Source organism: Typha latifolia, chromosome 9 (genome assembly GCF_019914945.1).
Source record: "Typha latifolia isolate L0001 chromosome 9, TyphaL0001v2, whole genome shotgun sequence".
In the NCBI taxonomy this organism is placed as follows: domain Eukaryota; kingdom Viridiplantae; phylum Streptophyta; class Magnoliopsida; order Poales; family Typhaceae; genus Typha; species Typha latifolia.
Window position 1 is genome coordinate 6,147,357 of NC_133094.1, and position 17,338 is coordinate 6,164,694.

Genomic DNA, 17,338 nt, shown 5'->3' on the forward strand with positions numbered 1-17,338 from the left:
GAGAAAATATATTTTACTCGCTTACAGATAGGGGTGTAAACGAGCAGAGCTTGATCAAGCTTGGCTCTGTGATCAAGTTTGAATTGAAATAATTTTAATTCGAACCTATTTTAAACTTGAGCCAAGCTCGAGCATAAACGAGTTGCTCAATTAGCAATTTTAAGCTTTATCAATTCAAGTCATTTTCGAGTCTGAGCAAATTTGAATTGATTTAGGCTTGAATCAAGTTTGAATTGATTTAAGTTTGAATTAAGCTCAAATTAAGTTTGAATACAATGTAATTCAATTATAAATATATAAATATTACTAAATATTAGTTATAGTGATAATTGTGTTAGAAAACTACAAGCAACCAAAATATAAATTATAAATAACAAAAATAATTGTGTCAGAAAAACAAGCAACCAATATAAATTACAAGCAACATTTTAATTGTGTCAGAAAGTTAAATTAAACAAAAATATTTCTACTAAGTTGAGATAGAAACATAGTTCTTAAATTGAACAAATCTAACATCCCTCAATATCATCAAAAGCAGCAAATACATCTTCATTTCTAAGTTCCAACTTCTCTAACAACAAATCATCATTTTGAATCTCTTCTATCCTGATCAAATTAACCAAGACAATTGTATCACATTAATTCAAACCAAATATAAACGTAAAACTAATACATGAATCAAGGAACCTGAGCTCAACACATGAAGCCACCTATTATAATGGTAATAAAAATTTATTAAAACAATATTGATACTATAATAAATAAGAAATAATAATCAATTTAATAAGAAAATGATCAATATCATACAAATGTAGATTATCAATTCAAGACCTCGAAGAGCAGTAAGGGAAGCTTCATCCTCAAGGCCGACTTAACTAAGGCGTTTGATAGAATGGAGTGGCCATTCTTACATAATTGTTTAAAGCTATACAAATTCTCTGATTCCTTCTCCAATCTGATCATGAGCTGCATCACCTCATCATCCTTTGCCATTGTGACCATGCGAAAGAATACTGCCCACTAGAGGTCTTCAACAAGGATGCCCATTATCCCCATATCTCTTTATCTTAGTGTTTAATATCTCATCTTTGTCTCTGTTAGAGGAAGCTCGACTAGGTAACATTCACGACATCACCCTAGCAAGAGGAGCACCTGAAGTCTCTCACCTAATGTTCGTTGATGATCTCCTACTATTCTATAGAACCTCGACTCGGGATGCCACCAACCTAAGGAGCACAATTGAGCAGTACTGTAACTTTTTTGGCCAGACAATTAACTTAGAGAAGTCGACCATAATATGAGCTCAACGCTCTCAAATTTACTCTTACCTAAAAGTGAAACAGTTAGAAGCTGGTGAAAAATACTTCGACTGTCCCCTTCTTACTCCGAAATCCAAATTAGAAGCCTTCAAGTTTGTGGTAAGCAATGTTCAAAGCAAATTATCAAGATGGAAAGCTAGAATGCTCTCTTATTCTGGCAGACTTACTCCAATCAAATCTATCCTAAGTTCTATTCCTGTTTTCTTCATGGATGCCACCATCTTTCCAAAAACTCTACTAAGCAGAATTAGAAGCTTAATGCGGGACTTCTAGTGGTCTCAAGCCAGGACAATCACACATTTACTATAGAAGCTAGGACCTCATATGTCGTCTGTTAGCCAATGGGGGGCTTGGGATTCGCACACCGGAGCTGACAAATAAGAGCCTGGTTCTCAAGCTTATATGGAGACTGGTAAACGAGCCAAATAGCCCTTGGGCTATTCTTCTCAAAGCCAAGTATTTTCAAAACTCTTCCTTCGGGATGGCCAGGTTATGAAATGAATCAACTTGGATGTGGTTTGCTCTTTTGAAACTGTAAGAGATCCTTAAGGGTAATGTCACGTGGATTGTTGGAGATGGCAAATGCATTGTGATCACTAAAGAACCTTAGCTCCCCCACACAGACTTATCTGACCTTGCTCTCCCCAATGGCATTTGCAAGGTTCAGGATCTTATTAGGGGTTTTGGTTGGAATCTGGAGTTGATTAGAAGAGTTTTTCCTCCAAATATTGTTAGGCTCATTCTCAATATCTACATCGGCCTAGCCACAATCTCATCGCTTAACAAACTAGTCTGGATGCCGAAGCCGTCAAGAGCCTTCACTTGCAAGTCTACGTACTGCTCGCTATCTAAAGGAAGTTGTGTAACAACCCAATCCAAAAAAAAAAAAAATTTCATGGGCACGACGCGACCGGCCACACTGTGGTCGGCCTCGTGCCCATGCCAGCTGCTCATGCAGCTTGGTGGGGCGCCACGCGCCTGCGGCCGCTGCCGCAGCCCAACCGGCTGCGGCCAGCTGGCCGCGGTGGGCCCCGGTGCCGCCACTATTCCTCCTCCACCGCTTTCTCTCTCTCTCTCTTTAAATCTCTCTCTCTCTCGGCCACCCTCTCTCTCTCTTGGCCACCCTGTCACTCTACTCTCTTTATCTATACCGGCACCTTCCCTGGAGCCATCGCCGCCGCCGATGAGATCTCTCACTCCCCCTCTCTTTCCTTCTCTCTCTCTCTCTCTCTCTCTCTCTCTCTCTCTCTCTCTCTTTCTCACTTGCCCGAGGTTGGGATCGTCGGAGCCGAGCCGCGCGGCGCGCCGGCCGGGCTGGGCGCCGGCGGCGGTGTGCCCCCCCGCCCCCGGTCCGCAACCTCCTCCCTCACCTCCTCTCTTTCTTCTCTTCCTCTTCTCTTCTTCTTCTTCTTATTTCTTTCTTTCTTTCTTTCTTTTTCTCCTTCTTCCTCAGCTCCTTCTCTGTCCTTCTGCACAGTGTTGGGCTCGGCCCAGCGCTAATGGCAGATGTAATTAATTAATTAATTAATTAGTTCATTTATGTTATTTATTTAGGTATTTTTCTTCTTAATTAATGCAAATAGATTATTTAGACATTAACTATTTTAATAATATTATATATCATTCAATATAATTTTATTAATGATAATTTTTATAATTAATGATTAATTAGGTATAAATATAGGTAATACTTATATTTATTTATTTATTTACATATCTATTAGATTAATAGATAGATTTGTAAATTATAATTATTAGATTTATATTTTAATACCCTCATCATATATATTTTAAATATTTCTATTAATTTTATGATTATTCTGCAACAAATAAAATACTAAGTTTATTTAGTTATTTATTTATTATTTTATTGAGTAAAGACTGCGTTGTCCCTAATTAATCAAGATAGTGTATGAATTATAAAATTAATTAAAATTAGACCACCTCTATACTTATTTAGCCTTTTATTTTATTTTATAATTATATATTTAGAAATACTCTTATATAAAAAGAAACATGCCTCTTCTCCTTATATTATAACTAACTTTTTATAATAATAAAGAATTATAATATTTGAATCGTATCTATATTATAGACCTAGTTATGTAATCAAAAATAAAGAAAAGTGATTCTAAATCTAATAAACATTTATATTTTAACTGAATTAATTCTAATTAGATAAACGACTAACATCATACTAAAATATTTCATATCTCGAACCCCTTATTTGAGACCCCATGGACCTTGCTAGCGATGAGTGTCACTTGGTTACCTGACGGACGTGAGAGATGCGTGGTTTGTATCTTCTGATCAGACGGTGAGTAGTCTTATCCCCTAGATGCCTTTCTCAAATTAGGTTATAGTATATATGATGTACATGCATGTTTTGGCCTCCAGCATGATTATATGATTTTATCTAGAGATGATTACAATCGAGCATATTTTATCATGCATTCAATTATGCTGATTTGGGATATGAGTACATTGGTGATATATATATAGATGATTAGAGATGATTCTACTGTTATGATTGTTTACCGAGTTGATCTGTAGCATAAGTATGCATATGTTGACGATACAGTTGGAGACTACATTGCATCATTTTCTCTTGATTCATATTCCACCTAAATTTCTGTTAGGCATTGATTTGTTATCGTACTAGATATATGCATTTGCTCTGTCATTTAGAAGGAAAGCATGAAATGTGATTGATAGGATAGTTGATAGAAAGCGTGAGGATACCCGAGTGGGCGCGAGGGTTAGGACGCGCTTGGTGGATGATTAATCGCTCGACATAGTCGCGATCCTGTTGGCCTTACGTTCGAGGTCGTTAGTCTGTGTGCGCAGCAGACATTCGGACACATGCCGTTCGCCAGGGCATATATGGCGAGTTATCCTCACGAGGTTTCTATCAACTATGTGTGTGCCCGGTCTGGATGGATGTTGATACCCTAGCAGGTGACGGGGTATGATTATATTTGAGATACTCCTTGCGGATGGCAGAGTATGCTCTGAGCCTTCGGACATAATGTTGAGACCGGGTACCGGGTGTTGTCTGTACACAGTGGTCTAGTATGTCGATATTATACTGAGATGTCGGTGATGATTATGATGTTGAGAAATGCATATGATTTCATTATCATTTGATTACCTGATTATCGAGTTGTCAATATTCATCATATATGATTGCATTTGATATCATAACGTGGTCATAGTTGGCATGCATCATGTGTCATATTTGAAAGAGAGTCATGATGATAGTATGATACGGAGATTTGTTTACTCATGGTCAAGGATTATATATACTTTTATCAGTTATGACATGTTATCTACTTTTCATTTATATATTATTGAAGATACATTCATATACTCATTCATGGCATGATACTCTTTCTGATTCATATTATCCAGTATATGATTTACTCTCTGTTTGGCATCACTGATTCGGGGTAAGGTCTATTCACTGAGCCTTTTGCTCATGACTCTCTTTATTTCTTTTCTAACCCCTCAGATTTGTGATACGTGATAGCGACCTGAGATATCCTGAGAAGATATTTTAGAGTGATGATGAGGTGAGCTATTGATGGGAGACGATATAGAAGATAGTTTAACCAGACATTGAGTTGTATCGCTGTTTGTTATATTTGTGCCTTATTGTATCGAATGATGATTTGTATAGTATATATCAGAATTTATAGCACTCGTGTATCAGTTGTTTAGTTTTATCTTGATGGTTTGTTGTGGTCTGTGTGGGCCTTGCCAGATTATGTAGTGGTCTAGTGTATATTATTATGAACTTGGATATTCGTATGTTAACAAGTTTATTTAGTTGATAGCATGATGTATTTGGTGATGGATTATGTGATCATGGATAGGTTAACAGGTTTTATTTGATGATGTCATGATTATATGTGCACAGGAGAGTATCTGGGTGGGACGGGCCCTGCCCGACCTGTCGCGTGCGCCGCGCGTGCTGTGTGGGCGTGCACGTGCCCGTGCCGGGCGGGGGCGTTACAAGTTTGCTCAGCTCCACCTCCTCGCTGATCAGAAGTGCCTCTGGAAAATGGTTTAGAATACCAAATGATCTATTCCTAGAGTGATGACCTTCCTTTGGAAAGCCCTAGTAGATGCACTTCCAGTCAAAGCGACAATTCATAAACGCATCCCTAAATCTAACCCCACCTACATCCTCTATCGCTTAGTAGTAGCTGAGATAGTAGAACATCTATTCCTAAGATGCCCATTCGCCAAGCCAGCTTGGTTTCACTCCCGCCTTGGTCTGAAGCTAGAGAAACCATGGACCAGGTTGGACCATTTCTTTCATTACAAGGCTAGATCTCGGTGAAGCAGCTTGAGTATGCTTTTTGTCTTCTTTGATACATTTGGAAAGCTAGAAACAATGTCATTGTTAGAGATAACAAGCCCAACCCGTTGACGTTTGTGCCAAAGTAGATGAACTAAAGTAGTGGTCTCCCTATGCGAATTACATCACTCGTTCGCTTAAGTAAAAGTTCGTAGAAATATTAAGAACGGAAGTAGAGATGAACACCAAGATTTTAATGTGGAAAAACCCAAACGGGAAAAAACCACGGATCCAAACTCGGATCAAAACCAATCACTAGAATAGTAGCAGTTACAAGATTGACTCACAAAACAACCCGTCGATCCAAACGACTTTGTTCCTCTCAGTCTTGATCGCTAGAACCCACGATTCACTGCTTCTTGTGATTGAAGTCCAATCTCAGTAGCTCTCGAGATTGATCTTTTGTCTAGATAGCCCTTAAGACGAAAGATTAAATTCTTATAAATGAGTGAAACCTTGTTAGTTAAAGAACCAATGTAGTCTCAAGAAGTCTCCTTCAATAATGCTTCTTCAACCACCCTAGAGATAGGGTTTCACAATCCTTATATATGATCTCCAAGATAGAGCCAAATCCAAGTCTTATCCGTACTCACGAAAGTACAAGATAGAGCCAAATCCAAATCTTATCCGTACACACGAAAGTACAAGATAGAGCAAAATCTGAGTCTTATCCGTACTCATGATCTTCAAGATAAAGTCAAATCCGAGTCTTATCCGTACTCATGATCTTCAAGATAGAGCTAAATCCGAGTCTTATCCGTACTCACGAAAGTCCAATATTCTTAAACTTTATTGGTGCGTTCGAATGGGCTCGAGTGCGTTCGAACGTGACAGCTTGAATTCTTCAGGTTGCGTTCGAATGCGTTTGTGAATGCAGCTCTCGGTCTGTGTGAACGCGGTGTGAACTCGACGGCTTTTCTCCAATAATCTTGCAATTCTTCAAACCAGAGATATTCTAGACTTGTGTAAAGCTCATATACATGAAAAAAATACACTTAGAATATTTTGTACACAATTGCCAACAAATAAAAACCTAACAGTATAGGACTCTTCATCAGCTCATATCTAGATCGATTCATTAGGGGCAAAGCCATCTACTTAGACAATTGCTTGAGCGCCCTTCATGGGGAAGCATTGGCTCTTCTATGTGAGCTCAAGGCTATGCAGACTTATGTTGCGGATGAAGACTGTTGGGTCATTTCAAACTCTCAAAAGATTATTAAAATTGTGAACGATCAAAATTCTTGTATCAACTGGACCATTTGTCCGATAGTTCAAAAATGTCTCAGGTGGATTTCTTCTATCCCCTCTATTAGGGTAGCCTTTATGGGCAAATGTAACAATACCAAGGCCCACTCTCTTGCCGGTCTAGCCATTCGAGAATATACTAGTATAGGATGGACTAATCTACCTCTAAGTCTTGATTGTACCCCTTCTACTTAATGAAATTGGTTTACAGGCCCTTCAAAAAAAAAACTAATCAGGCATCCAATTATAGCATTTGCAATAGCAACATCAATGTGTAGAGATTCTAATTAGCAAAAAATAATTACTTGTTTACATAGCTTCCAATCAAAATCAATAAAGTGAGCAAACATTTTTTTAGAGAAACAATATTTTATTTTTTTGGCATTTTCAATCTTAGGACACTCCCAAGTTTAAAGGATGAAATAGAATTCTGCAATTATTTTTGAGCTAAAAGTTTCGAGTGAGTACTTAGTGAGGTTGATTCATTTGGGCCGATGCAAGTGTATTATCGTATGTATGCCAAGATATCGATCACACTCGAAAGGAAATATATGGGAGCCATCGGATTTTATGAGGATCAAAGTCATTGGATGTGCACGATCGACGAGATAACATATATTCAACACTAACATTCCACCGGCATCGAATTCATATCCAGAGTTTTTTGACATAAAAGCTTCGAAGTCATTTGATTTAATGTATTTGAGAAAATTGTATCCGTGCATGTATAATGCAATATAATATCAAGTTGAGCTCTGTTTAAGCTTTATGAAATTAGTTTCAAACCTTACGTAAAATATCAAGCTTGTATTAATTAGATTCAATTCAAGTCCATTCTATTTTGAGCCGCTTGATAAGCAAATTCAAGCAAGCTTAATTCAAGTTTGAATAAGTTTAACTTGAATCTAGAGAATTGAATCTTGAATGGTCTACAGTTTATGAATTAAATTAAATATGAAACTAAACTAAAATTTATTAAATAAATAAATAAATCAGGATCAAAGTCTTATCAATCTTAGCTTGATCGAGCCGGCAGCTCGGCTAAAAATTAATTTCAAGTTGATCCAATGATTCGTACCAAATAAGAGCCTAGCTCAAGCAGGCTGGATTATCTTAACATAAGCGAATTAGGGGTAATTACGTAATTCCAACCTCGAAGGAAACTATAAAAGGCGCAGCCACCGAGCCAATGCCGCGCCAAAATCCTCTTCTTCTTCCTCTTGCATCCGTAGGGTTTACCGAGATTTGAAGAGGAATCCGCAACGATGCAGATCTTTGTGAAGAACCTAGCGGGGAAGACCATAACCCTCGAGGTCGACAGCAGTGACACCGTAGACAATGTCAAAGTCAAGATCCAAGACAAAGAAGGTCTCAAATCTCCACGGTTTCTGCTTTTCCATCTGTTTTCTCGCTTCTTTTTGATAAAATCCGATGCATTTGTCTTGGTCTTTTTAGGGATTCCTCCGGACCCGCAGCGTTTGATATTTGCCGGGAAGCAGCTCGAGGATAGGCGAACCCTAGCCGACTACAGCATCCCGAAGGGTCTCATTTTTCGGTTATTGATTGGTTTATTGCCCTTTTACATTTGGTATATGGAGGTCTTGACGATCTTTTGGTTGTTGTTGTGGTATAGAATCGACTCTGCATCTTGTGCTGAGGCTTAGGGGTGGGATTATTGAGAACTCGGCTTTGGTTCGGAAGTATGTCCTCTTATATCTGCCGAAGTTTTAGCTATTATCTCCTATTTTAAAGTAAAGTTTGTATTAGTTCTAAGATTCTATTTATTTGAAGTGAAGTTCGAAACCCCACGGGTGGAGTTCAGAGCAGGTGATGCAATTTTTTGCGGAGTTAACGCATGATGTAGCCATGATTGAAGCAGGGGAGGTGGAGTTACCGGCTTACGTAGACGAGACAGGGGTGGAGGTGACGATGGAGGTGGAAGATGAACAAGAACAAGAAGAACAAGAACAGCAGCATGGGGTGGAGCCGGGTTCTGCGAGTTACCAACCAAGTGGTGATGGGATGCAAAGTAGTGAGACGAGGAAGAAGAGGAGAGCTGTGGCTTGGACAGAAGAGGAACACAGGTAAACAAGTTTTTGTTTATTCTGTTATTATTTTTTTAATTTTTTGCTTTATAACTTCTCATGGTTTTCTTTTTTTTTTTGGTTAAATATATTATTCTCATATAATTAGCACGAAAAGTAATTTCTTCTCGCAATCTTTTTTTTAATCATTAAGAAAAATAAAATGTTAAGATATAACTTTTAGTAGAGATTTAAGGAGAAAGAGAGAAAAAGAGTTCCTCTAAGATTTACCATTGTTCTTTCCAAAACTCCGAGAAAAGAAGAGCAAGGAAGAGGAAAATTACAGGAATTAGAATGATAATGTGTATAGTGCATGGCTTCAAAATGTTGGAGGCAGAAAAGGGGTTGGGGAGGTTTGCGATTTTGATAGTAAGGGGACCCCAAGGTAGTGAGAAGATAGTAGGATCGTAGAGAACAATGGGCAAATGAGAAACACTCGGCCTTGTTTGGTTGAAGAATAAAGTAATTCATAAATAGTATTATACTTATTTTTTATTTCATGGTTTAAAGGAGTTAGTTACTTTGTTTGGTTGCAATAATAGAATAGAGAGTGTCATGGATAAAGAGATATTTGATTGTTAAAATGTAAAATAAGGAGGATGAGTAGGCTATATATAAAAATTAACCTAATGCTTTTGAAAGAGTTTAGATGTTCTTTATTTTTAGAAGTATTTTGGTAAATATCTATATTAATCTTAAACTCGGTTAAGTCTCATCTACCTTATTTCAACTCCAAGTTGGAATAGGAAAATATAGATAAGAGGTATGGTATCTATGGCCTTACTATTACTATGAGAATGTTAATAATGGTATTAATTACAATAGATTTAGGTGGTGTTTGTTTACGAACCATAAATGAGGAATCCTTCATTTATAGATAAGGGTCCTTTATTTCTCAACCAAACAAGCATTAAGGATCACAATTAAGCAACTCTCATTTTTTTAATTGTTTTCCTTTTATTTTTTATGGTTCATTTTTTTGGGTTAAGTACATTTTATGCCCCCATCCCTTTTGTGTTTTTTACCTTAACTTTTGTATTTTTTACCCTAAAAAGTGAAGAAGTGTTTCTAGTTCGACCATATCACTAATTTTTAGAACTTAATAGAGGAGAAAGGGATCTTTATTTCTCTAATTTTCTTCTTGTTTTTTCTCTCTCTATCCAAATATAGTACAAATTTATATATTTTGGAAATCTATGGGAGTGTGTTCCTATTTATTACTAGAGATTTACAGTAGCTAATCATGTAGGGGATTTGGTTTATTGTTAGGAATCTTAGGTTCCTATTGGATAATTCGTAGTTTCGATAGGTTTACCATCCAAAATCGGTAGTCTTCTTATTTTCTTATTCTAAACAGCAATTTAACAAAAATCACCCCGTTTTTTTTTGTATGGCTAATCTATCCTGAACTTTATCTGATTTTCCATATAGATTAATGTTGCCCCTTTAATTTAACTCTAGAAACTTATATAACAAGGTTTAGATCAGAAGACTTAAGAGGAAAATACAACTTTGTTAAGCACCTGAAAAGAGTAAAACATGTAACTCCTAGATAGGGAAACTATTTGGTGAAAAATTATATAGTTACTAATAGAGTTATTATAGAAGTAATCATGCCCTCTTGAAATAAATAAAACTAGGTGAAAAAGGGCCAAGGCCATTTTTTATTGTGCAGGGCACATGCTTCTTAAGTTCATATGGATTCGGTTGTGATGGCCCCCTTGATTCTATATGGATCCGGTCATCCGCCTTGGTGGCAAGTGAAGGAAGAAGAGAGAAATGGCTTGGATAGATGAGGAGCAACTTTTCTTATTTTTTTCTTTAATCTTTCATAACTTTTTCTGGGTTAATATATTTTATGCCCATGTAGTTACTAGTTAGCATGAAAATTAGTATACCACCTCAAACTTATTTTTTGTATTGCTGAACCTTTCATTGAATTGTAATTGTTAATATTTTTCATCCAAAATTCATATACTTTGTCTTGTATACTAAAAAATATTGTCAGTTTGAATAGTACTAGAATCTATTCCTAGATGAGGAATGCAATAGAGATGATGAAAAGTATATAGGTTAAATACATTTAGCCCCCTATACTTCGGATGAAAATCATTTTATACTTCTGAAATTTATTTTGTATCAACTGTGACCCCTAAAGTTTTGAGTACAAGTTTTAGGTTTTCTGTCCAAAACTAATGGCATCCATGCTACTTCTTTATCTTAGAAATCGTTACTAGTTTGATTAAAGTTCTGAATTTATTTTTGCACTAGTAGGTCACCTAGAACTTCCTCTTCACATATATATATATATATATATTTGTTTATAGAAGCAGAGTTATTTAAATCATTTAGGTCACTTAGAACTTTCTCTTCATATATATATATATATATAGAAGCAGAGTTATTTAAATCATTTTGTCATCTCTGTTAACGAAGTTGTATTTGTCAAAAGTCCAGGAGTGAATAACAATATGAAACAATGTTTACGGAGTAAATTGATTCTCATGCAAAGTAAATGGTTAATGTTTATTTAACCAAAAGTATAAAATTTTCCTAATTTAATTATTGTAGAAGTGCTCAACTCACCATTTTCCATTGTGAAAGGAGCACATTCTTCTATTTTACAAGAAGTGGATTGACAAGGTATATTGTATAATGCATACTTTAAATTAATAGATGTGGGACCAGGCCCCCTTGCCTCTTGGTTGTACTCGAGGACATTGGCTTGGACAGACTATGAACACAAGTTTAAAATATTTTTTCTTCTTTTTGATATTTTTTTCTTTTTTTACATGGTTTTCTTGAGTTAAATATGTTTTATACAGAAAATATTTAAAATTGTTGTAAGCTCGAACAAAAATTACTGTACCCCATGAACATGCTTTTAATTTTTTTTTATCACTAAGTCGCCCTGAACATTCTTTCTAGTCTATAGGATTATTAATAACATTTATTGTTGCACAAGGTATAATGCATGTAACTCTCTTTTTTTCTCTTCCTGTTTTCCTCCATCATAAATTAATAAATTATATGACCTTGTGCAGCTATCTAATCAAAATGCTCCTCTCTAAAAAGAAGTTAAGAAGTTTTTTTTTTATAGTTTTCTTATGTAAAATGCATTTTACACCCCTCTAGTTAGGACGAGAGTCAATTTAGCCCTTGAACATTTTTTTACTATTAAACTCAGAACTTTTGATTTGGTTGCAACTATTAGGTTTTCTGTCCAAAGTATAATATTTGTCACTGTTTTGAAAAGCGAAAAAGGCGGCCGCCATGGCAGGGCGGTGCACCGGCCGCCCCGCCATGTTGAAAGGCGTCGGAAAGGCGGCCAAGTGCCTTGGCGGGCTGCCTAGGCGCTAAATAGTGCTAGGTGGGCTGCCTGGCCTGACTTGGCGAGCTAGCGCTTTGGCCCGCCAAGTCGAGATGCGGTTATTAGTGAGCGGGTCGGGTTTTATAATCGACCGGGTTTAATAAAACTAACCAATTTAGAGGAGTTAATTGCTAATTGCTTTATGAATTATTGAATTAAGATTACCGAGAAGGAATTTTTTTTCACTGTCATGCATTATTAATTGGGGGAATTACTAATTGCCTGCTATTTAAGTATATAATTTCTGATTAGAGGATTTTGAAATGTGATTCATGTGAATAAACTAGAGTTAGTAAATAGATATCTCAGTTATTCAGTTATCACTAATAAGCAATTAGCCAATGTGATTATGTTATTTAGTGTTTTGGTTTAGTGCACTATTAAAATTTCTGTATATACTATACTTATTTATTTATTTATATTAAAAATGCTAGACCGCCTTGTCACTCGTCTTGTCGCCCGCCTTCCGCCTAGGCGCTAGGCTGCCACCCGCGGCCGCTTTTTAAAATATTGATATTTGTGCTTTCTATCCTAAAAAAAGCATTTCTAATTTGAACAAAAATCAATTTACCCTTGAATTTTCTTTTCTATATCACTAGACCATCTTGAACATCATCTCCCAATCAATATAGAAGCAAGATTATGTAAGTGGTTTCGCCATTAAACTAGAAATTAACAATTTTTTTTTCCAATTACATTTTCCTGTTGTTTTTTTTTTCAAGTTCTTTTTTTTTTGGTTAAATACATCACAACTATTAAGGTTTCTAGTCTAGACTACAATCTTTGTATCTTTTATCCTAAAATGTATTTCTAAATTGAACAAAAATCATTTTACCCTAAATTTTCTTTTTATAGAAGCAAGGTTATTTAAGTCATTTTACTATCAACAATGTTTATAGTTGCAATTCTGTTAAAATTTTAAGAGGGTATAGTGATACAAATGAAAGTTTATGAGATTAAATAATTTTTCGTCCAAACTATGTGGAGGTAAAATGCAGTTAAAATTCATGCAGCCTTATCAATAAATTGTTTGGTTTGAAATTTGTATCCATCGGTTTAATACTTTATTATAGTGTACTAACTAAACTAGGAATACTCAACTTCTAACTTGTATTATAAAACTTTTTTATTAATATTTTAGGAATGATAAGATTTTGTTTACTAAACTTTGGGTTGGTTTCTCTTCACCAAAATAGTTTTTCATCATTCATTTCAGAGCATTTTTGCGAGGGTTAGAGAAATATGGAAGGGGTGATTGGAAAAATATTGCAAGAAATGGGGTGAAAACGAAAACAGCATGCCAAGTAGCAAGTCATGCACAGAAATATTTCATTCGACAAGAGCAAATAGCGCAGAAGAAGGAGATGAAGAGGAGAAGCATCCATGATATCACTCATCCAGAATAGAAGATTGAGTTACTTAGAAGAGTAATTTGATCTTCTCCTTTGTGGTAATGCGAATTGAATTTCTTGCTTCTGAGTATTTAGCCTTTGAACACTTTAGCTAGAGTCAATTAAGGTCATTATGTTTGTAGGTTTGGGGTAATGAGATTCATCTCATTGTTCAACATGTCATTGTGTTTGACATATTGATGATATACTCATTTATAAGATGCATTTTTCTAAATCTCAAAAGGTATATATGCTGCAACATTTTGCTTCAAAAGAAACTCATTTTATTTATTTTCATACATTGACATAAGAGCTTTTGTTTCATGATGTAAGAAGTTCCAATCACAATGGCTAATTCAAAGTTTTTAATCAATTTATCTATATCTCTGAATACATATGTACCTCTAGAAATAAGCACCAAACAGCCCTTAAATATATGAATAAGCAGACATGCCTCGAGTTGGACAAGGTGATACTTTTTTTCAAGATTCCAAAACTTGGGATCCTGAAAAAAATGATACTTATTGGTTTTATCAGCTATCGGCCATTTCGGCCACCAATATTGAATTTCGATATTGGACTATTTTTAGTTATGTAAAAATTCTAAAAACTATTTTAAAATACATAAAAAATTCTATAGTTTAGAAATTAATAATAACTAAATGGATTAAATTAATTTACTTCCATATAAAATCTAAAAAAGAAGCTATTCTCTCAATCTAAAGTTTACTTCCATTTAATTTAGCTTTGACTTTTTTTATTTTAAGTAAAGTATGTTTTAATGCTAAATTTGTATTTATTTATCTTGGTTTTCTTCATGTTTGAAATAAGTTGTGAACTTGTAATATATAGTGCAAATTTAGGACTATAAATTCATTTTTGGTTGGAATGTAATGTAACTTGTTTTTTATTGGAACTGTGGTTTGTAACCTCCACGGTGATAAAAATGTTATGGAGGTCTCCATGGTTCCGGATATAGAAACTCCCTTAACTTTGTCATCTGCTCTTGTTTCAAAAGCAGATGATTTTCATGGGTGGAACATGAACATGAAAGGCATTTATTTTTTAAATTCTTAACGCTCTTGTTAGCATTGTGTATCCTTTAGAATTTTCCTCTGCTCAGTTTGGAAGGGTCATGGGGCCTAAAAATTCTGATTCTCAGAAGTTATTTCATTTTTCATCCTTTCTGTGACATGGTTAATGCATGGGATGACTCATGGAGTATGATGACCTGTTAATGTCGCCCCAGCAATCCGTTTATTGTCTAACAGATGATGGTGACCGACATTTTTACCTGACTCCTTTTTATTTGTACAACCTGTCCTGAAATTAATGTAATGGTGCTGGTATCTCTTTCAAATATCAATTTTCTTTTGGTTCAACAAATTAACTAATTTTCAATCGGTATGTGATTGATGGTGAGCAATTATCCCATAAAACATCATCCTCTTTTGGTTGATATTCCAAACATATTCCTGGTTCATTTTATTTTCTCGAATGCATATATTTTGCCAGATCTATAGAATGACAATCATATATTATTGTACAGTGACCAGAATTTGTATATGCATTTGTCAAGTACTAGATGCAGTCAGTTCAAATTTAATTGCTAAATTTCTGTCTTTGAATTATCAATCATTTACTTTATATTTTATATTCAAGTTCTTTGGGAAGCTTATGCTGATTTGGCGTTAATCTGGTTTTTATATTCACCATACGTTAGTTCAACTATTTAGATCTCTTTATTTTTTATTACTTGGTATTGCTACTTGTAAATGTTAGCTTGTATTCATTTCTGATGCGTACTTTAATGTTAAAGGTAGCAATTGCATGGTGGAATATAAACTGAAGAATGAATGAACTACTCTATCAATTTAGAGATGGATTACATATGCTTGTTTAGCTGGCTGTCGCTGGAAGATGCAGCTTTGAAATTATCATTATTGTTTGTTCTTTATTTTATATGTTGTTTTGTGGCAATTTTGAGTACTGTTAAATATAGAACTCTTGTTGTTTATGAGGGTTCTTTTCTTTTGAACGTCATTTCTTTAGGTTCAACTTTTGGCCTTTATTTTTTCATATGGTAACCGTATCCTATTATTGTAGGTGCTAAGCTAGGTAAGAAGAAACGTGGTCACAGGTACAATTTTTCATATGGTAATTGTAGACTTCCTGTGTTTCGTCTACAAGGATATTGGCCTGCTTAAAAAATAAAATGCTAAACTACATTTTCAGGTCTTGAATTATGACTATGTATTGCATTATAGTCTATTGCTTTTGCTTTATTCTCTCTCAATTTGGCTTTGTCATATCTTTTGTTTAGCTTCTTATATTCACGAGCTTATTAGCTAAATGTCAATTGGCACATACAATTTGGCTAGTTGCTTTTAGGTTTGCTGAAGGAAATGAGATAAAAGTTTGAAACAGATCTGCCTGTGCTATTACACATATCATCATCATTGGAGAATTGAAACATACAATTTGGCATGCTCCCATCTTTAGCAATCTGCACTACGACATCAACAAATTTTGCAAGCAGGTTATTCCATTTTTATATAGTTGAAGGGGCATATTGTCCACTTTTGTTTCCTAGGAATGTAACTTGATACTATCCCGATAAGGTATTTTTTTATATATTTATATTCTGAACATTGCTAGCATTTCTACTTCTCTTACCTCTAAATGAGAATCTAATGGACCTTCCTGACGATATTTTGCAGCTGAGGCCCAAGAAGAAGATCAAGTAGAACTAGGGTGCTTCTTATGATCGAACTTCTTAGCTGCAAGTTCAAAATGGATTACTTCCTGTCTTTTGCTATTGTTTCACTTGAACGTTTGGCTTGTATAGTTGTTGTAGCCCTGCAGTGGCTTTTGTAGCGAAGCTGTTCTGGATAATCTAGTGGTCTTTCGTTACTTCTTAGTCCATTGATCGTTGCTACTTTTGATTGTCTGCTAATAATCTCTTGCAACGAGGGAAAGAGGAACTTTCTTCGTCTGGTGAATTGAGCTGACTTGAGCTTGACCCGTCACTAATTCCTTTGGGCTTAGCCTCTCTTAGATTGGCCCGACTCGAAACTCTAAGCCCTAGGACAGGTTTGTAACTCCAAATTAGTAATACCTCAAACTAAATGTTTCTAATTTTTATAATTTTTGCGAGAGATTTGTTTGGGCATGATTAAAATCTAGCACAGATATACGCACTAAATATGATATCCATCTTACATCGGTACTTTCTTTTCTCTACTAGCTTTTACCATTATGATATTTCTCTAGCCTTGTTGATGGACTGAATGGAGTTCCAATTGGTTTTACACTTTTCATTCTGAACCTTTGCAAATCTCTTGTGTATTTTGAATGGTTGATGAAGATAGCATCATTTAGTTGCTTGATTTCGAGTTCATGCAAAAAAATTTAACTTACCTATCACGCTCCTCTCAAATTCATCTTACAAACACTTAAAATAAATTTGCACAAATTTTCACTAGTAGCACTAAATATAATATCATCAAAAATAAGTATGTCATAATTTTTTAATTTTATAGCAGTCCATAGTTTTTCTTTTG

General features: G+C 35.3%; 1 protein-coding gene and 1 non-coding gene across 7 annotated transcripts; both read left to right on the forward strand.

Moving 5' to 3' along the window:
• The first annotated feature begins 8,124 nt into the window (after window positions 1-8,124).
• On the forward strand, window positions 8,125-16,695 carry LOC140795257 (uncharacterized). 6 transcript variants are annotated; one of them, XR_012110273.1, is made up of 8 exons: window positions 8,125-8,298; window positions 8,386-8,472; window positions 8,564-8,630; window positions 8,727-9,014; window positions 13,601-13,834; window positions 15,882-15,915; window positions 16,157-16,314; window positions 16,496-16,695. XR_012110273.1 is itself a non-coding variant. In XM_073147731.1 (6 exons), exons 1-5 carry the CDS (start codon window positions 8,196-8,198, stop codon window positions 13,788-13,790), a joined length of 735 nt encoding a protein of 244 aa, XP_073003832.1. In that variant the 5' UTR covers window positions 8,125-8,195; the 3' UTR covers window positions 13,791-13,834; window positions 15,882-16,695. The 6 variants fall into 6 exon arrangements, 2 of the variants coding, with proteins under 2 accessions (XP_073003832.1, XP_073003834.1); XR_012110274.1 differs by having other exon boundaries at window positions 16,167-16,314; XR_012110271.1 differs by having other exon boundaries at window positions 15,882-16,314.
• On the forward strand, window positions 14,995-15,076 carry LOC140795837 (small nucleolar RNA U31b). Its single transcript, XR_012110369.1, has one exon. It is a non-coding gene; the product is annotated as a small nucleolar RNA U31b (small nucleolar RNA).
• Window positions 16,696-17,338: the final 643 nt, after the last annotated feature.

Bases quoted from the DNA above. Each gene is read 5' to 3' on its own strand.
- LOC140795257 (XM_073147731.1), top strand. From the start codon at position 8,196: ATGCAGATCTTTGTGAAGAACCTAGCGGGGAAGACCATAACCCTCGAG. The intron at 8,299-8,385 runs GTCTCAAATCTC...TGGTCTTTTTAG, and splicing joins CAAGATCCAAGACAAAGAAG to GGATTCCTCCGGACCCGCAG. The intron at 8,473-8,563 runs GTCTCATTTTTC...GTTGTGGTATAG, and splicing joins CGACTACAGCATCCCGAAGG to AATCGACTCTGCATCTTGTG.